Genomic DNA, 20,063 nt, shown 5'->3' with positions numbered 1-20,063 from the left:
CTAGTTATTGCTGTCAATGCCAGGAATGAACAAAAAAAATATATTTAGATGATTTTTAGGTCTAAATTTATCTGCCCTCCATGTTCTGGTCATTCTGAGCCACACACACACACACACATTGATTAATCCCCATTTTTTTTTAAAATCAAAAAACACATTTTAAGCCCCACAAGTTTACACAACACACAAAGCGTATAATAATGCCGCCATTAATTATAAGCAATGGCCTCTAACGTGAAACATTTAGTGGTGCTAATGTGGCAGAGCGAAAGCTTGGGTTCGAAGTGGCTCGGGCAGAAAACCTATCCGTTCAATAAGAATCTCCACCACAGTTCCCGTACGTTTTCCTACCTTAACTTGACTGCAGTTGACGTGATGACGACCGTCGTCCGAATCCGAGGCGTCCGTCCGCCGCCTCAACCGAGGCGTGGACATGGCCCGGTCCTCCTCGGACCCGTCCTCTCGGTCCTCGGCGGGGGTTGCAAGTGAGGTGGGGCCGTCGGCGTCGAAGCCCTGCAGCAAGGCCGCCACCGTCTCGGGTTTGGGCAGCTTGGTGATTTTGAAGTGCTTCTTGTAGTGTGGCGTGTCCTTGCGGATGAGCCGCTGCCTCTCGGCGGGGAGGGCCGGCCTGCCCATGTCGTCATCGTCTTCGCCGTCTTCCTCCACGCCGTCTTCGTCCCCGCCGCGGATGATGGGTTCTTCGGCAAAGTGGACGGAGGGCTAAGGGAAAGAGGACAAGTGAGGTTCCTTCTGCGCAGTTGTTGTTTTTTTAGAAAAGATTTTTTTTACCACTTTCACCCTTCTTTGTTTTCCCTCTTCCTCCCCTACAATTACCTCAATGTACTCCACCTCCATCTCATCCAAGTCCTCCTCCTCATGATTAAAGTGCCCGTCCACCATGTCTTCTCGCTGGGACGTCGCGGCGACCTCTCGCCGCTCATCGTGTGAGGTAGCGGACAGGGTGGCGTCGGACCCCTGCGAGTCCTGGCTCTGATTGGACAGGTCACTGAGCCGTTTCTCCTAAAATCACACAGCAGAGTGAGAAACTATACATTTTATTGCAGCCATCCGATGATCCCAACCTGTTCAAGACACAAGCTAACATGCTAACATCATCATCAAAAACCAGGCAAACTATTAAGGCTACCTGTGCATCAGACTGGTCGTCTTTGGGTCCGAAGGCTTCGTTCCGCCTCTCCTCGATGACTTTTTTCATGACTTTTAGCTCGCTGGGATGAGGCGTGGCTCGCCGTTGGAGACCCTGAAAACCCACGGTCAGTTAAGCTAGCCGGAACGTAGCGACTGTGTTATGGTAGCAAGATTTGTTGCCATCTTACCCTGCGTTCAGCGGCGGCTTCGTCATCCTCGTCTTCGTCCTTGGCTTCGTCCTGGAACTGGATGACCGAGACTCTGTTCAGATTGCTGTCTGTCCAGCTGTCGTCCACGCTGTTCTGGAGCAAGTTTTCTGCAGAAAAGTCGACAGAGAAGTTCAATTAAAAAAAGAAGCCACCAGGAATTGTGATTTAATTGACAGAAACTGTCCTGAAAAAAATTAAAAATAAAATGAGGTTTAAATTGTATTCACAATTGAATGAATAAGTTATTAGAAGCTAATTTAGCCTGTTGTTGTATTACTTTAACATATAAAATGTTTGTTTTTAGTTTCTGGTGAATTAAAAAATGACTTTTTTCCTTCTTTGGCATGTCCAAAAAATACACAAAACATACCAAAGTAATTTTTTTTTTACCAAGGCTAGGAGAAGGCTGCTGAGGCAACAGATAGCAAGTCAACACTTTCTCTCCAGTGCGTTCATCATCTTCAGTTTGGAATTTAAGCATAGGCTGTGACTGGTTTTCCGCCAACCACATAGCCTTCAGGTTCAGATTTGTCAAGGCGAAAGGCAGGTTTTGTAATCTAGGGAAAAAAATAGGAGTCACAAATGAATAGGAAGAAGGATTTGGGGGATTTTTATTTTTTATTTTGTTACCTGTTCCCGGCCACGTCCAGCACGTGCAGCTCGGTGGCGTCGGCGAGCTCGGCGGGTAGCTTGCCCAGGCGGTTGTCCCGTAGCGAGAGTACGTTGAGGCTGGCGCAGGAACCCAGTTCTTTGGGCGCCGCGCTTAGGCGGTTGCGGTCCACGTTCAAGTTGGTCAGTTTCTTCAGCTTGCCTAACGAGCGAGGAAGCGTCTTGGGAAGAAAAAGTTAAAAATTAAAATTATAACAACTCGTATCTGCCATCAACAAGGAAAAAGTTAAACATAACTAATTCAAAAATACATTGAAGAATAAAAAAGAATAATAATAATAAATTATCTATTTTTATTCCAATTTAAACAATACATATTCTCTTTTATGTCCTTTATAATTTTATTTCAATTAAAATTTCCCAGAAATAGCTGGCAACCAAACAGGCTGTTTCTGAATAAATGAAAATATATTTATATATTTAAAATTTACATAAAAACATTACCTGAAGGAGGTTTTCGGTCAAAATGAGCTCTGTCAGGTTTTCACAATCCCCAATGGAATCAGTCAGGTGGGTCAGCCGGTTCTGGTCCACCTTGAGGATGGAAAGTTGCTTCAAACAACCTGCAGGGGAAAAACAAGAAGCTGTAACTCCCTCATTGTTCCACTAGAGGGCAGTGAGGGAACAAAAACAAACTCCCTTTCATTAATGGTAAATTTTATAGCATTTTTAGGGGGTCACCTATGCTGTCTGGAACCACCTCCAGTAAATTCTGAGTAAGCAGCAGGTCGGTGAGAGCCAGGAGGCCGTCCAGCTCGGACGGAAGCTCCTCTAGCCGATTCTCGGACACGTCCAGGCAAACCAGCTTGCGGAGGTTCCCAAGCTCCTGAAAAAAAGGACCAAACGACCTTTGGTTAGAAAAAGCTGGACATGGATGGAAAAAATATATATAGAAATGCACTCACCGGTGGTAACGACGACAACTGGTTCCGGTCCAGCCAAAGCTCCCTCAGATTGGGCAGTGCGCCCAGTGTGTCCGGCTAGGAATAGAAGAAAGATGACCATAAAGAGAGTGTTTTTGTTACCGTATGATTTTGGGCTGTCTGGGAAAAAGGGCTTCCATGAACTAATATATTGCTAAAGGAATTGAATTGAGGGGAGAAAATATTACTCCAGAAACGTGATGTCACCTATTTGTTCAAGCACCCGCCCTTGTTGTCACAAGATTGTTTTGTTTACACTTGTCTAATTATCAGAACTTGCCAAATTCAAATTCCCATGAAAAGGTTTGAAGAACGTGACAGATGTTAGCAAACAAGTCTAAGCGTATACGCAAATTTTATTTGGAAATAAATTCAACTTCAAACTACAAACTGAACAATTATTTGCATGTTATTACCAGCACTTCCAGTTCGTTGCTCCCCAGGTCCAGCTGTTCCAGTTTGACCAGGAAAGATAGCGACCTGAGAAACAGTTAATGAAAAGTTAGCACATGAGGCTACCTATGATAGCTTGTTATGAAATACTTTGTTACATCATTGTAATCCAATTGCCATTTATGCTAATGGTACACTGTACATGATGCTAATTCCTTTGAGCATTAGGCTAGCACAACAACACTTTAAGGCACATGAAAAAACAAAAAACAACAACTATCATTATGAATAACGTTCTCCTTTTTTTCTTCAACCCAAAAAGGCGACTTTGAGGAAATAAACTACATAAAATAAAAGATAGACTTACGTTGGCAAACATTTTAGCAAGTTCTCCCGTAGCTCCAACGTCACTAGGTTAGCCAAACTGTGAAAAGAGTACAAAAAGGTTTAAAAACAACAATGAATACCCATTGAAAGTCTCGTTAGCATAAAAATTGAATGAAAAATGTAGAACTTAAACGTCATACTTTCCAATGTCGCCGGGCAGAGTCTGCAACGACACCTCGTTAAGCGCTAAATGTGCTAACGCTCGCAGCTGCGTGAACCCTTCCGGCAATCTGTGGCGCAAACAAATGAAAAACAAGAAAATAAATAATATATTACCACAGGGAATATCTTCATCGTGCTAACTTCTAATAGTAGACAATAAGCTAATGATGTTAGCATGCACTTTCCTGCCCTAATGCATAGCTTTCAAGCTTCACTTATTTTCTATTAGAAAAAAACGCACAGTCACTATCGAGCGCCAGACGGTGCATTCAGGTGCGCGCGTAAAATGGAGCGCTCATCTCATCAACGATGGGATAGTCGTTTTGGCGCGGCGGGAGGGCGGCCTACCTGGAAAGGGGGTTTCCGCTGAAGTCGGCAATCTCCAAAGCGCGGCAAAACTTGATAGTCTCGGGGATTTCGGGAATGTCTGGAAGAGAATAAAGCAGATATGTCGGGAGAGGAAAACGTTTTAAGTCGCTCCTAAACGCAACCAGATGCTCAGAAGCGGGAATGAAAAATAGAGCGATGACAGTGTAGCCTTGAGATAAGAAATGTTTTTTCCTTCTTTTTGGTTGGTCAGAAAGTGGCCTGATTTGTAGTGAGTGGACACCAGTGGATGCTAGTTAGCTAGCTTCACATAAACACCCACGGTCGCCATATTGGGACATGGGTGCTAACCACGCTATTTGATTAACGCACCATTTAGGCCGCCACTTTGACACATGTGAATTAGACAAAAGGTATGTCAATAAAGAAAAGAGTTGAAAGTATAAAATGTACCATTTCTGGATATGTCCAACTCCACCAGCTGCATAAAGTTGGCCACTTCGGGGGGAAGTCTCTGGATCTCATTGTCGCTCAGGCCCAGTTTCCGGAGGTTCAGTAGTCTGAAGAAAGGCTGTAAAGGACGACATAATGGATAGAAAGTTCAAACAATGACAACAAGAAAAACATTCAGGATGTACAGTATGTTTGGGGTCATTTCCTCTCAATTTCGGGGCAATACAAAGCAAAATTGTTGAGTCAGTACAACAAAAGTTCATTCTTTTACATACATATCATTATTACAAGCAAAAGTAAGGAGTGATCAAGTATATACATAAAATACAAATGTCTTACAAAGTAACTGAGAATTTGAGAGCTCCTTCCGAGGATTCTGAAACTCTTTGTGGTCTTGCTAGACAGACAAAAGGCGCTTTTGGATGGGAACAGAGAGTGTATTAGCTCGGGAGCTCAATGCTAGGACGTGCTTCATTCATCTGAACAGACCGCGACCGTGTTGCCGTCGAGCCTCTTTGAGTGGCATCCACAGAGGACCCACTGTTTGCCCTCTGTGGACGCCAAAACGCAATTCTTGGCAAACCCGCACTGCTGAATCTCATTTTCCACAAATGTCAGATAAAATAAGATAAGTGATAGCATTGAGCTAAAGGGAAAAACTGCACAATTGAAATTTCGAACACCTGAGCTCGATCTGGGCGTGGACCGATTATTTTCCGCGGTCTCGGGTGACGGGGATGGGAATCTGAGTCGTGGAAAGCGCTAAACAGAAGTGAGGAGTTGAATTTTCCCAGGAAAACACGGGAATTTACGCAGAAGCAATCCAGCAATCTAATAAAAGAAAATTGAAAAACAGCTTTCCAATGCATTCCTTAACTCTTGATATCATTATCATGTCATTTAGGGGGTTTAATCATGTTATAACTTCTCGTTTGTGCACAAATGTGGTCATTCACTGCAACTGGAGAAGTAAATATGAGGCTGAAAATGAATCAAAACAAAAAAAAAGAAAAAAAGCTGGATTTGTGACATTTCAATTGATTTCTATGAGGTCATGTTCGCTGTTGCCACTAGTGGGCAGTGTACTCAATACAGCACTTTCAAAACAAACATTTACTCTTGAATCGATCACTAAAACGAATAAGGAACATTTTAAAAAAGCCCTAACAAAAATGGGGGGGACGTAAATGTCAAATCCAGACTCTCATATGGAGGAGGCTCCAAATGATGGCCCCTCCCCAAAACGGTCCGGCGCCAAGCGTTCCATGGTGATGCAGCCTAGCGACGCACGCCGAAAACAACAATGCGGCAGCGGGAGGAGGAGGAGGAGGGAGGGAAGGCGCTTGTGTTTCTTAAAAAACCGTCCCAAGCCGGCCTTCCCTGACCGGTCGCCCCTCTTGTCCGGGGGGAGTCGTCTTTTGTCTAAAAAGGCCAGCGCCACGGCTAAAAAATGGAGGGAATTGAAAACAAGGGCAATTGTTGAAAGGAGTGGATCATTAATAAAAATGGACCACTAGGGGTGGGTTAAAAAAAAAAAAAAAGCTTAAGCTGCTCACCGTTAAACTAGCGTGAACTTTGACCTCCAGTACATTACACATGGATAGCTCCATTTAGAAGAAAAATAAATAAATAAACTCATTGGCCGCCACTGTCTGCGCAAAGTTCAAATTGTAAGCTAGGGCAGCTGCTTTGAATGTTTTTTGCCTTGCAAATGCGCAGCCATGTCCCAAAAAGCGTCCTGGGCAGATTCTACGCGGGTGTTTCCGAGTCACCCAATCGGTGACGAGTCCACCGGTTCGGCGATGTCGGCGGATTAGCTGCTCTATTTCTAAAACGCTAGCTGTGTCAGATAGCAAAAGTCATTAAGGACGTCCCCAAAGCATATTTATACATCGTAAAAAAATATTTTTACCTCCAATTTGATTGCTCTATTATATTTGAAACCATCACAAATCAAGCACAAAATTACAAATCACATTTAAATACTTTAAGTAGTACAAAATAAATCACAAATTAAAATTAAAGTCCTATTACTACTACTACTACTACCACCACTATTACTACTACTACTACTACTACCACTACTACTACCACTACCACTACCACCACTATTACTACTACTACCACTACTACCACCACTATTACTACCACTACCAATACTACCACCACTACTACCACTACTACTACTAATACCACTACTACCACTCCTACCACTAATACCACTACTACTACTACGGGATATAAAATGTATTTTTAACATATAGTCCAGGTATGTCGCAATTATTTTGCCAATATATTTTGTCCAAAGTTCTTGCAAATACAAGTACAATAGCAAAGTATATGTTAGCTCCCAATGTAATTAGCTCAGCGCGGTTATGTTTGCACAGCGCCACTTGACGCAGGCATGCCTGGAATCTCCGGGAGTTTGAATCCCGCCCGCCCACTCCACCGCTCGCACACTTGAACTTACTCTTAACACACACACACACACAGACAGACACACACGTGCCGCACTCCCACGCGCAGCCCTTGGACGCTATTTTGAATAAAGTTAAGCATTGTTTTTCAGCCGACTCAAATGGGATCACCAGGAGAATTTGCCCATAGTGCATTTTCCCGTGTATGTTTTGGAAGTGATGAATGTGGGAAAAGTGGGCTAGCGTGTCTGACAAAATCAAGCTAGGCTGTATTACTTACTTTTTATACTGCTAACGTAGTTACAGGGTAAACTGACCATAACATGTTGTGATTTAATTTGACTAATCCAACACGACTTGCTAGTTTTTGTAAATACGCAAAATTGTGTTGCACGGCATTGACGGCTTTTCTTATTTGAAAAATACCTCACAATTTACAGCAAGTACGCCATTACAGCTAAGCTAGCACGCTAAAACGTTGGGTCAAAAACAGGGCATTCAATCAACGACTTGATTATTCCCGCTTCCTGTGGATGGGGACGCTCCCAAAACAAAAAAGTCAACACTGGGAATTTGTGAGGGAGCTAATAAATTACTTGCCATGAGTAGCCTGGTAAACGCCAGCCACTCCGGAATCAAAAGGCCGTAAAATAAAGTACACACTGGCTAGCGACTTGATAAGCCGGTCGTCTGTCAGCCTTTGAGTTTGTCATTAGCCGCCAGCGTTAGCTTAGGTTTGCGTACGGTAGATTTGCCATCCCAAAGAGTATTTGGGCGACGCTCCCCGATGGCAAACAGCTGCCGTGGCGATGTCGCTGCCATTAATTATTCACAGGAGTTTTGCTTCTGTGTTTACCCTTGTGGCGAGCTACCGGGGCTAGCTAGCTAGCGCCTGGCGACGACAGATGGCTCAATGTACTTCCACGATGTGATTAATTTTAACACAAATTGAGGTGTGGTCCAGATCGATGTATGCTTAGACTTAAGTGCTGTTCAATTAGAGTTTTTGGGGGTCCTGTATGACATTTTTGGGGCAAATTTAAAGTAAAACTTTTGAAAAATGACGTTATTTCGGAAAATGTTGTATTTTTTCGCAATGAAAATCCTGTCATGCTGAGTAACACCATTATTTGAATTGTTAGAAATAAATGCCTTTCACTACCAAAACCAGAACTCAAACTAGTCCTAGAACATCCAATCCTAAGAACTTGGCGATCACTACCAAGAACAATTAACCCCGCCCCCCCAAACTTCTTCACCTCCTCTTTAATCCTTCCTTCGAATAAATTATAGCCCACAAACGCTCTCCCACAACAGATTGTGGATGGGGGGAAGGGGAAGGACAGTGGCAGGCAGGAAGTAAGACCAGCTGGTCATGGGGCTCAGACAAAAGAACCTGCTGAATGCGCTGGGATCCCTGGGATGGGGCGCTTTGGGATCTCTCTGCGCCGGCCGGGGTTACGCTAACATGTCCGACGGACGTTCCGCATTCCTAAATGACACAGCTGAGGTTAGCTCAAAACTTGGGTGGGCCCCTTCAACTCCAAAACAATGACCCTAGCATGATCGTTATTACTCCAGTAAACTATAAAACATTCCAAAACAAGCCCTAAGATAAACCACATACAAATACATATCAATATAATGGCACCAAACGATCAACAAACCCTAAAAATGACCCCAACTCAACAACAAGTGACCCCAATGACAGGTGAAGAATTCAATTCAAGTGTTCGGAAAAAAAATTCCCCGAATTTCCGCCAATTTTAGCATTAATGGCAAGCCAATAAGAAAGCTCTCTGTCAAAGACCCCGTCGAGGAAGCGTCAGTGATCTTATTCGGCAGTCTCGTGACGGCTTACAAAGGAGTCCATTCACAAGCAACCCCGTTACCCCCCAAGACGCCCTCCTCGTCCTATCAAATGTCAAGCTAGCGAATCCTGAAAAGACGACGATAGCATCCGCTAGTATAAAAACAAAATACAGTTCAATACCACTTAAATGTTGTTTATATTTGGGTTTTCTCCATTGTTAAATGGGCAAAGAAATTTCCGATGGGTGTGTCCCTGACAGATTCTGCTCAACAGGTTCCCACACCGTTATTATCCAATGACAGCCTAGCAAACACGGGTTGTCAAAAATATCAACAGACGATAAGTACACGCAAGTACACATGCCTCTAGTCAAAGTACACGCAAGTACACATACCGTAATCCAACTAAACGCAATTACATTTACCTGTATTACAAGTACACCTACCACTAGTACAAGTATACACATGTACACTTACCTGTATTACAAATACATATACATACACATACCTGAATATTAAATACACACACTTACCTCTAGTACCAGTACATACAAGTACACACAAGTACACTTACCTGTATTACAATTACACACAAGTAGACTTAATTATATTACATGTACACCTACCTTTAGTACAAGTACACACAAGTGCACAAATCTTTAGTAGACATATACACAAGTACACATACCTGTACACGATTGGACGTGTACCGCCGCGAATGGCAGCCAATTGTGTTTGATTAAAACTGAGGTATAAGCCGGGATTTCTGAGGGTCCGACAGGGGGGGTCGAATGTCGACAATGACTGGAACTTTCCGGATGTCTAAATCTCCATCTGTTCACTGGGCTAAAGCGCTAACAATAAGAAGTCGCCCCTTCTATTCCGATGACGAGCATACTGGTCATGGCTAATTAAGCAACTGAGGACTTTGGGGTACACTTGGCCCTTTCAAATGATGTCATACTTTAAGAAAAACCCTATGAATAAAGAAATAAGCCAGTGCAGTTCTACTCTTGACATGCCGGCGGGTGTATTTATATTATTGTGTGCTTTAAAAAAATTCTTTGTTATTACAAATATTTTTTGTCCTTAATACATTAGTACTTCGGTTAGTAAGATGAAATATAACACATATAACATAGACTTTTGACAAGTAAACATTTGATGCATCTTATTAAAGCATATTACACCGTCAATGACAAACTTTGGTGAACCTTTCAGCGGGGATGTCCCGATCACGTTTTTGCATGTGCGTCCAATTCCAGGTCAGCTGATTTTCAAGATTTGACGATATACTTTGGAAAAGTATTACTATTACTTAGCCATTTCAACAGAGAGAATAGAAAAAAAAATACTGGCCAATTCTTCAATTACAAAACATCAACAACAAATGGCTACCATTGTCTAAAGCTAATTCAGTGAGTTCTTATTTCAACGTACATACCCATTTTAAGCATATGAACATCAGTTATAATATAATAATAGCTATCTAGGGACCTTTTGGACACATTTGTTGACATTTATCCCCCCCAAATAATGGAAAAATATCGATAACAAGACTTACCTTGGGTAGCTCTTTGAGTTGGTTGGCATCAAGCAGGAGCTCTTCCAGGCTTCGGCTGTATCGGAACACCTCGTCGGGGACAGCCTGGAGGTTGCAGTGCCGCTTGTCCACCGACTCGACGTGGCGGTTGCATCGCCACAGCGGGATACACTTCAGCATGTCGGGGACGGAGGAAAGGGTTCCCCCTGGTTAGGGTGTCACTGGAGGCTCCGCATCAGCCGGGCGGTGGATGGTTAGCCGGGTTTGCTACACTCTCGGACCGGCGTCGTAAAATCCAATTAGAAAAATAATCCCCCGGCCAGTGTCAGGAGGAATATTAGAGTCTCTCCGCTAGGTTTTACGTAAATAAAACAGACCAATTTGAAGAGAATATCACCGGACGCCGACTGTTTATCTCGAAGTTAGCTGGTGTCGCCATCCTGGTTTCTCAGCCCCGGAAAATACGCGTGTCAGGCGGCGTCAAAAGATCTATCGTTGCCGCCGTTTCCGCTTGTAGCGCGAACCGAGTCAAGGAACGTACCACTGGGTGTCCATGGGGGTCTTTAGGCACCCCTCGCCGGCACGGGTTGAGGGGGTAGTAGCTACTTACGCGGAGCCTCCACCGGCTAGCGTCTATTGTGCCTAGCTTGTAGCCGTCGTTAGCTTCCACAAGTGCCGCAGAAGATGCGTGGAAAAAAATGTCGACGACTTCCGTGGAAAAAAAATCCCTACCCCACGAGAAAAGTAAACGCGTCGAGTTTTGGCGGTTGAAACTGGACAGGGGTGAGTTAAGGGTCTCCCAACGTACGGGAGCGCGGTGTTTCCTCTGCTACTGTTGCGCCCGAGACAGGCCGGTTTGGTGTATGGGGGGGTTGGGTTGCGTTTGCGGCCATAGGACAACCGCGTTCCGGCCCCCCTCCCTGACGCGATATTGTCGCCTGGCCTTGATTGTATGGCGCCATCTAGGCGGTTGAGGGATAGATTGCATTATGATGTATGCAGTGGTGCGTTCAAGAACTGTGCGTAAAATGCAAATGGAAATATTTTGTATGTCAATAAAGGTTGTTCGCTAACAGTGATTCCCTTTCTTACCGCTAGAGGGCTCCCCACCGCAATTAAGTTGTTACTATGTCTGAATTATACATTTTATGCTATTTTATGGTTAGATTGTACTCTTTTCATACCTCTCTTAGCTTTTTATTCATTAAATTAAGGTACTTAAAGAAGCATTAGATAACCATGAAAAAGTTGTGGACAAATAACCTTTAATAGTAGAAACAAACAGTGTTTTACATGGTCCAACGCTTTCATGAAAAAAAGGTGAGCCAAAATGAACCCAAAAAAATAAAACTAATGACGTTTATGGGCGAGGGTTACAAAAAAAAAGGGAGTTTTACAGGTCACACACAGCCAAACCGAAAAATCCCAACGAGGTTTCGTTAATGACAAGCTAGCGGTTGTGTGTTTGTTTTTGTTTTTTTTAAAGAAAAAGACTTAATTACAAAGACAGAAATGAAACGGTTTCACGCCGACAGATCGCTGGTGTTAAAGCGGTCTTGGTCGTAGACTTCGGCGACCACCTTGCGCCCTCCGAACCACCGATCGTTGAGCGCGGCGATGGCTTTGTTCATCTCGGACGCCATGGAGAACTCCACGAAGATCTTGACGATGATGTCGGCGTCCTCTTCCTCGCCTTGCTTCTCCTGGTAGATGATGACGCGGTTGACGGAGCCAAATTTGCCGCACTCTTCCGTCACTTCGCCTTCCAGGTCGTCGTCTATGTCCTCCGGGCCCACCATGTTGCGCAGGACCATTACTGTCGACTGGAAGAGACACATTTTGGTTAATTCATATATTTCCATTGTTACATCTCATTGGTTACATTCAATTTTTTCTTAACATTTTATATTGTATACAGGCAGTGTTTTAGTACAAGGAACCATAACCAAGTACAATTAGGTCTTCATTGTATTGTTTTATATTATATTAAAGATAACCAAAAGTGAATCTAACAAAGTGAAAAGTTGAATTTTTTTATTATAGTTTTCATCTATTTTTTCTTATTCATGGGCTTAAAAAAAATCAATATTATTTTTTTATTAAGTCTGTCATTATGGTATATTTTAATGTATTTCTAATATATCCTTACTACAAAAAAATATATTTAAGAAAATCTATATGCCATGCATAGTATATATATTTCAGCTATTTTTTGTTATGATCCAAAATTATTTCTTTTTTGGCTGTCTTGATTTACTGTGGTTTGTTTGTCTTACCTCTAACTTCCTAAGCAGCTTCTGCATAACCATGTGCCTGGCGCTGCTCCCCGAGATACTCATATGCTCCTGGTCGCTGAGCATCTCCTGACCCGTCCCGTCCTGCAGCGCCTCCTCTTTCTCCTCCTTCTTCTCTTGGAGCTGAGCGGCCGCGCCCGCGGTGGCGGCGGCGGCTGCCGCCACCAGCACCTGATTGGAGAGTACTGGCGGCGACGCCAACACCGGGTTCACCAGGCCCACTTGAGGGAGCACCGGCATGGGTGGCCGCACCGGAGTCACCCCTGCAGGCCAAAAAGGGTCATTACAAATTCTGACAAAATCTCCTTGCCGTTTGGACACTCACCCGTGATGACGCCGGGCGCCTGCGCCGCCATGACGGCCTGCGGGATCCCCAACTGTTGACTGAGAAGCTGGGGCGCGGCCAGAGCTCCCAGGACGGACGCGCCGGCCACGGCCTCCTGCGGAAGCGTGGTACCCGCCCGACACGTTACCCAAAGAAAACCAACAAAAAAAGGCAGCAATTATCAAATTTATGGGGCGTAGGAACGGCTCCCGTTGGTCCAAACCGTTTTTAGGGGGCGGGGCGATGCCTATTTTCATTGATTAAAAAACTTGCTAACCTAAAAAAAATCTAATTGTGGAAAATGTAGTTTTTTAGGTCACAAAAAAAAAATGGCGAAATGTTTCACTCTACTTGCCTGGGCCGTAATTTTGGCGGTGGCGGCGGCTGCCGCGACGGCCGCCGCCGGCGGGAGCCCCCCTGGGGTGGTGGGCGTCAACAAGGGCATGGGCGGGGTCACAGCCTTGCCCACCCTTAGGTACTGCCCCCCCAGGTCGAAGAGGTTCATGGACGAGACGGCGTCCACTGCCGACTGCGGCTTTTCGTACTCTGCGGGTTGAACGGGGGTCAGCGGGGAGGACGGCGGGGTCGGCGTGGGGCAAATCCCGTCTCACCGATGAAGCCGAAGCCCCTGTGGCGCCCCGAGGTGGGGTCCCGGGCTAACATGCAGGATTTGATCCTCCCAAAAGCCTCAAAGACGCTTTTGATGTCGTCGTCCGACAGGTCGGGGTGAACGGACGCCACGTAGATGCGGTTGAAAGCGCGCGCTTCCTCTGCCAGCTGGTCAATGATGGGTTGCGCCTGACCGATGTTACTTGGCCGCCCAACCTATAGCACAGATCATACCAGCAGGGCTACTTAACGGAGGGGAAAGGGTTGCCGTGGGGACCACCGAGGAAGTACTCCGAAAGTCAAATCGCTCAAGCTGACTGCCTTCTGACTACAAAATAAAATGCAAATTCTAAAACGTGGGTGCCTTGACTTACAAGTTGGAATTCAAACTATTGAGTAGCCTTTCTTCATTTAAAATATATATATGTATTCATATTTAGGTACTCCAAGAGTTCAGCTTGACAATGGAATTATCTTACATGTCTTTTTAGCGGTATTTAGTTTAAAGTATATACATTACTTGGAATTCACCTCTTTTTTTTACAATTAATACTTTAAAAAATGATTTATACCTTCCTTAACATATTAAAGCAGCAATTCAGAATAAATGTTGTGCTATTTTATTCATTACATTTATTGATATATCTACAAGTAAGTGTTATTAAACATTAACTTGGAATTAATTGAGAACCATGTTAATTTATTTTAGTTAACTAGCAAAGAATATTTTTTTTATAATAAAATAAATAATTCTGCAATTGAGGAATACTTTTCCCTTCCCATACTATTCAACTAATTAACAATCAACCATTTTGTATTCCACTTATCTTCACAATTACAACTATTGCATATGTGCCTTTGGGTAAAAAAGCATAACATTTTGGTATTACAACCTAAATTTTTTTTAGCAGTTTGAAAAACTTGTAAGTCAGGGTACCAACCGATCTCTAAACTGGGTGGGGAACCACTTTGCTGAAATTGAGCACGACGAAATGTGGGAAAAAAAACAGGACGCGAACTACAACTGAGTCTCTATAAAAATTTGAGTTTTTAGTTGGTTTTAAAATGAACCTCAGCACTACACGAGGGACCAAATCAAGCATTTTTGTGGATTTCCCACCCTCCACCAACGATATTTCCCCACTAACATGACCTTCCTACCTCTCTCTCTCTCTCCAGTCCTATTTATATTTTTTTAGAACGAGTATCTAGACGGGACTGGGATCTGTACTACAGATGGGGCGGCCAAGCAACACCAACCAGGCGCAGCCCATCATCGGCACAACATAGGCAGAGTGACACGGCGCGTGCGCTAGCGGCTGCCCTTGAAACGACACAATCGAGAAGCAATCGAGAAAATCACACGCTCACGTACCTGCAAGTCAGAGACACACACAAAAAAAGAGGAATATTAGTGGGCCGGTTAGAATTTTCTGGTCAGCTCTCAAATGTTACAGCACTGGATTTGAGTTGAGGGAACTTTGGAGGTTCGGCTAACTTACCCTTAGTGTGTTAAAAGGCTGCCGGCCGGTTACTCACCTTAATGTTTCGCCCACCCAACATGACGGAATTCATCTGCTCCAGAGCCAGCTGGGCAGCCTCTGGCACGTCGTACTCCACAAAGGCAAAGCCCTGCGAGGTTCACCGGAAAGTATTTGGAAATGGACATTTTTATTCACGATCTTTAATAACAGCATACTTTTTAATGGTCTATTCAATGTTATTGACATTTTCAGTGAAAAAATATCTTTAATTTGATATCTTTTTAAAATAAAATGGATCACTATAAAGAATATAATAGCTGAAAACAATAAAAATATATATAATTAAAAAAAGAGGACATCTATTGTATGTTTTTTGGTCACCATTCAACATATTGGAACATTTTTTTTATCAAATAGAAGGTATTCAAGAAAAAATAAAGTATTTTTTGGTTCTATTTTGTCATTTAGAAACAAATGAATATTTTAAAATGGGGCCAAAATGTCTTGTTTAATTTAAAAAATCCAATGACATTTTCCCCTTATTTTAAAATATTCATTTTATTCTACATGACTAAATACAACAAAAAAAACAACTTTACTTTATCTTGAATACCTTCTATTTGATCACAAAAATGTTGAATGGTGACCAAAGAAACAAAAAAATAGAATACATTTTTTTTCTATTACATTAAAATAGTTTTCGGCTATAATCAAAATAATTAGTTTAATTTAAAACAAGATTAATTCATAGAAATATTACTCTGACTTGTCATCCATAGTTAAACATTTTAAAAGAAAGAAAAACTAACTCAAAATCTAACACACTGACAAAATATAACCATACAAACGCCGCCATTTTGGGTCAACAAGCAACAACATTAGACCCACCTGTCCCCATTCACTCACAAACCCCGCCCCCACCTCCTCACCTTATGCTTCATGGTGACCGAGTCCCAAGACATGTCAATGCTCTTGATGGGTCCAAAGGGTGCAAAAGCCTGTCGGATGGTGTCCTCCCCGAGCTCATAGTAAATGGAGCCCACGTACACTCGGCACATGATGGCGAGGGCGCGCTGCCGCTGAGCCGCCACCTGTCCACCGGGAAAAACCCACATCACGTTATTAGCATCGCATTATTAGCCGTCCAGCGTGGAAGAATATGCACACGCACACACCAACGGGAAATAATAATAATAATAAGATATGTATTTTTCTACTGTGCTTTGGTTTCCCAAAAGTAGCCTCTAGCCAATTCAAGAGATCGAAAGGAAGGGGGCGCTGTGAATATAACGATATAATCAAAAAAGGGGACAGAGCGAATAGAAGAAGACGTCTTATATACACGTAAATATGACTTATGGAGGCAGAGGAAACACCAAAGTGTTTGACATGCATGTCCCTCACAAACAGTTGGCTTCAGAAACTGACCTGTAATCCAGGGATGCAAAAAAAATTGATAAAAAAAATAATAATCGCTTTTAAACCTTTCGCAAAAAAAGGCTAATGTTTTCGACCGCCGTTTTTCTCTCAAAGCCTGTTTTTAGTCTATTTAAGCGAGCAAATATCCAAATATTCGCTGTATAAATGTAGGGATTGGTGCCGAATTCAAAGTCCTTATTTTTGTGTCTCCATTGGGAATGCGCACAGAAAAAAATTTAATAATCTATTGACCGATTGTAAAGGTGAGAGAGGATCTCCAAAGCCCATAGTCACGGCTGCCATCTGAAAGACAGTAAAGACGAAAAAGGTGCTGAAAAGTAGGTTAGATTTCCCTTAGCTTTGCTTACTTAATTCTTTTAAATCTTTTTTGTTAACTTTTTCAAAACCAAAAAAATGACACCTAGACAGACAAATGCCAACAAGATAATTTGGCGACTTGCCTCCTCCTTTTTCTTTATGACAAAATCTACACAATTAGCATTCAAGACTCTTAAGGAGAAACAGAACAAAGACTTTTTTCTACTTTTTTTTTTTGGTCTAAATTAAAAACCAATGCCTTGATCGAATTCCCGCCACCTGAAAAAGAAGACAAGAGGTACAAGCAGGATACGCTTCTATACAAACTCGGCTTTTGGCTGCACAGTGGAGAAGAGAGGAGAAAATTAGCATTTTATCGAATGATATGAAAAGATAGCTGGAAAAAATGTGTATTTTTTTTTTTTTTTACAAGTATGGATGCAACCAGGATTTTCTTCTTCCTCATTTAGCTGCTGTAAACAGAAAGACTCGGCTCCCCCCAAAAAATATGAAAAAATGTAGAGAAAATTCGAACGGACATAAAAAATAAGAATCTAACGTATTTGTAAACAAAAAAAGAAAAACAGAAACAGAAAATACTGCAATTTTCTATCAGAAAACAAAAGAAAAAGTATATTTCTGAAATGTATTATTAAATAAAAAATATATATTTTTCTGCAGTCATTTTCCCGCTTTCTTTGATTTAATTTTTATAATTCAAATTTTTACTTTCTTAGCTGTATTTTTCCAATTACATTTTCTATATTTTGCATTTTTTTTTAAAATACTACTAGTACACAGTAATATAAGTATAAAAGAGATGTTTTTTCCCATTAACCCATTTTGTGTTAGGAATGCGACTGCCATTGACGCCAATGCAAGTCTGGTCCATTTGACCTGGGAGGGTCAATAAATGGCCCCCGTCCCAGTCCAAATGGATTGGGGGGTCTAAAAAATGTACGCCAAAAGACTAGCTTGAAACGTGTGCGCGTACAATTCCCATCATTTTCCAACCAAGACGCGCCAAGGAAATAAAATGTACATCTCACCTGTAGATTAGTGAGCTGCTGTTGTTGATGGGCTATGGTCTGTTTCACCAAGACACTCTTAATGCTCTGCTCCATGGCATACTTCTTTGCCTGGCAATAAGTGAAGAAAGATTTAAAAACTAGCAAAGGATGAGAATGGCAATTGTTGGTCATAGAGGAGTTACCCGCTGCAGCGCCTCCTGCTGCTCCGGGGTGAGCGGCGGCAGGCCCAGCTTAGAGCCTGTGCCCTGTCCATTCTCCATCGTCATAGCGACGGCTTCCTGCAATTCAAAAAGTTATATGAGCAGTCCATTTTTATGTTCTTTTTTAATATGGAGAAAAGCATTTTGAAGTGCCTTGTGTAGAATTGCACTATTTAAATGAATTTCCTGTGATTTTAAATGATTAGTAATTATTATAAAATGGGTTTTTATTATTATTTTTTAAATACACAAGGTAAAGGAAGCTAAGCCATTGTTAAAGAATAAAACAATATGAAATATTCTAGATTTTTCTCAAGGTACATTTCAGTATTTTTTCTTTTGCTTCGATTTTCAAACATATAAAACCCACATTATTTTTCTAATTCATCAGTGCTAAGAAATAATGTCTAATACTTTAAAATGGAGATATTATTGGCTATCTTTGTTAAAACCATTGAAAAATCCTTACCTACCAAACCCGCAGTGTTGGTTCCACCACACTAAGGAAGGAATACCCCCGAAGGGAGAATGATGTGGGGCTTCAACAATTCAATAATATCTAGAGGAGAGAAATTCGATATTTGAAAAATAATTTAAATTAGAGTAATAGTCAGGTTTAAAAAAATACAGCGCCATATCGTAAACGTAAAAACATGCAGCGTTGTGTTAACACTGGCGTGGCGCTAACGCTCCATTCAAAGTACACGGACGCAAAACCGGCATTTAAGTCGCCCTTAGCTGAAAAATAACCTAACCAAAGTACAATGAAATGTTAAACAACACAACAGAACGTTTTAAATGACGCAGAAAGGAATGAAAATAGCACTGCGAGGAGCTAGGCCTCGTTTCGGAGGCTATAGTTGTTAGCCATTCATTACAATGGCGCGCAAAGCAAATTGTCTTTCTACAGCGTTAAATTATTATATTAGCTCAACAAATACAACCGTGCGAAACATTTAAAGTCCGTGCACGTGTTATAACATGTCCACGCGAATACAAATGCAATTAATATGCCATAATTGTCGACGAAAAATATTTACCGCAGTCTCCGTGACCGCCATGAAAGCACAGCTCCTTGGAGAGGCCCTTGCAATGTAGCTATCGCGAGAATTGCCAGAGACAATTTCCCTAAAGTGAAACTCTCGCGAGAAGATTATAACAATGACGCAATAGAACGGAAGTTGTCCGTGCTAGCCGTACGAAAAAAACGCACATTTTAGCTAATTTTTTAATTAATAAATTTAATACTTTTAAGACATTTTGGAGTCATAATCATGCATTCATACATCAAAACCAACTACAAACTTAATTAGCATGTCACGTTTATTAATTAATTCATTGCTACAATGTTTTACAAATGCTTAATTAGAACACAAACAAAGGCAAGTTTTGCTTAACAGCCTTGACAGATAAGACCAATATGATAAATATTTATATAATTTAAATTATTGTACCATGTATGAAAACATTCACAACCAGTTCCCTTCTGAAACTGAACTGTTATTGACAAAGGCAAAATGCAGTTTTGAATGCTCACAGGCTTTTTAAGACATGCAGCTTACAAGATGGCAGAATAGCAAAAGTGGCACTGTTATGCATTGAATCACAATCCGTAGTAGTCGTAAAATTCCTGCCTAATAAGCCACGTAAAAATATGAACTATGTATGGATGGATGGTGGAACTCTCATCTGCACAGATAACCAAGCTAAAACAATTACTGTACAGCATCATATTGTTAAAATTGGAATTTACAGAACTAAGACAAATGTGTAGACAATTTACAAATATAATAAGTTGCAATTTGGGGAAAAAAAAAGTTAATTTCCGACTTTTATTGCATGTTTTAGTGTCGATATCCTACAGGAATTTCATTAGAATCTGGTTCCTGCACCCCCTTTTTCACAGCTAATCTTTAAAATGAAAAGAAAACATTGTCAA

The 20,063-nt window shown here is 41.9% G+C and overlaps 2 protein-coding genes across 4 annotated transcripts in view; both read right to left on the bottom strand.

Annotated features, from left to right (window-relative positions):
- Window positions 1-11,308, bottom strand: part of scrib (scribble planar cell polarity protein) — a 28,375-nt gene extending 17,067 nt beyond the window's left edge. Inside the window, exons 1-15 of the mRNA XM_077735938.1 lie at window positions 10,466-11,308; window positions 4,673-4,790; window positions 4,241-4,319; window positions 3,871-3,960; window positions 3,711-3,767; window positions 3,367-3,430; window positions 2,933-3,007; window positions 2,709-2,853; window positions 2,472-2,590; window positions 1,989-2,188; window positions 1,749-1,915; window positions 1,338-1,465; window positions 1,148-1,261; window positions 835-1,020; window positions 352-720 (exon numbers count right to left, since the gene is read on the bottom strand). Coding sequence (XP_077592064.1) covers window positions 352-720; window positions 835-1,020; window positions 1,148-1,261; window positions 1,338-1,465; window positions 1,749-1,915; window positions 1,989-2,188; window positions 2,472-2,590; window positions 2,709-2,853; window positions 2,933-3,007; window positions 3,367-3,430; window positions 3,711-3,767; window positions 3,871-3,960; window positions 4,241-4,319; window positions 4,673-4,790; window positions 10,466-10,624 — 2,070 coding nt within the window. The 5' untranslated portion in view covers window positions 10,625-11,308. The remainder of the gene's footprint in view (window positions 1-351; window positions 721-834; window positions 1,021-1,147; window positions 1,262-1,337; window positions 1,466-1,748; window positions 1,916-1,988; window positions 2,189-2,471; window positions 2,591-2,708; window positions 2,854-2,932; window positions 3,008-3,366; window positions 3,431-3,710; window positions 3,768-3,870; window positions 3,961-4,240; window positions 4,320-4,672; window positions 4,791-10,465) is intronic.
- Window positions 11,309-11,692: 384 nt separating this feature from the next.
- LOC144209606 (poly(U)-binding-splicing factor PUF60-like) lies at window positions 11,693-19,252 on the bottom strand. Of its 3 annotated transcripts, none has more exons than XM_077736028.1 (12): window positions 19,165-19,252; window positions 18,594-18,683; window positions 18,107-18,202; window positions 17,943-18,032; window positions 16,828-16,878; window positions 16,086-16,247; window positions 15,212-15,304; window positions 13,675-13,888; window positions 13,419-13,609; window positions 13,064-13,178; window positions 12,721-13,001; window positions 11,693-12,267 (listed from the first exon to the last, which is right to left on the bottom strand). In XM_077736028.1, exons 3-12 carry the CDS (start codon window positions 18,188-18,190, stop codon window positions 11,968-11,970), a joined length of 1,581 nt encoding a protein of 526 aa, XP_077592154.1. In that variant the 5' UTR covers window positions 18,191-18,202; window positions 18,594-18,683; window positions 19,165-19,252; the 3' UTR covers window positions 11,693-11,967. The 3 variants fall into 3 exon arrangements, with proteins under 3 accessions (XP_077592154.1, XP_077592153.1, XP_077592155.1); XM_077736027.1 differs by having other exon boundaries at window positions 18,598-18,683; XM_077736029.1 differs by lacking the exon at window positions 16,828-16,878 and having other exon boundaries at window positions 18,598-18,683.
- Window positions 19,253-20,063: the final 811 nt, after the last annotated feature.

The sequence above is a fragment of the Stigmatopora nigra genome, chromosome 16, assembly GCF_051989575.1.
Source record: "Stigmatopora nigra isolate UIUO_SnigA chromosome 16, RoL_Snig_1.1, whole genome shotgun sequence".
NCBI lineage: Eukaryota > Metazoa > Chordata > Actinopteri > Syngnathiformes > Syngnathidae > Stigmatopora > Stigmatopora nigra.
This window is presented reverse-complemented; position numbering and strand designations above follow the sequence as displayed.

Excerpts from the sequence above, each read along its gene's own strand:
- LOC144209606 (XM_077736028.1), bottom strand. The coding sequence starts at position 18,190 with ATGACGATGGAGAATGGACAGGGCACAGGCTCTAAGCTGGGCCTGCCG. Across the intron at positions 16,248-16,827 it reads CTCTCTCACCTTTACAATCG|GTGGCGGCTCAGCGGCAGCG; the intron begins GTCAATAGATTA and ends CCCGGTGGACAG. Across the intron at positions 15,305-16,085 it reads CGGTCACCATGAAGCATAAG|GGCTTTGCCTTTGTGGAGTA; the intron begins GTGAGGAGGTGG and ends TGAACCTCGCAG.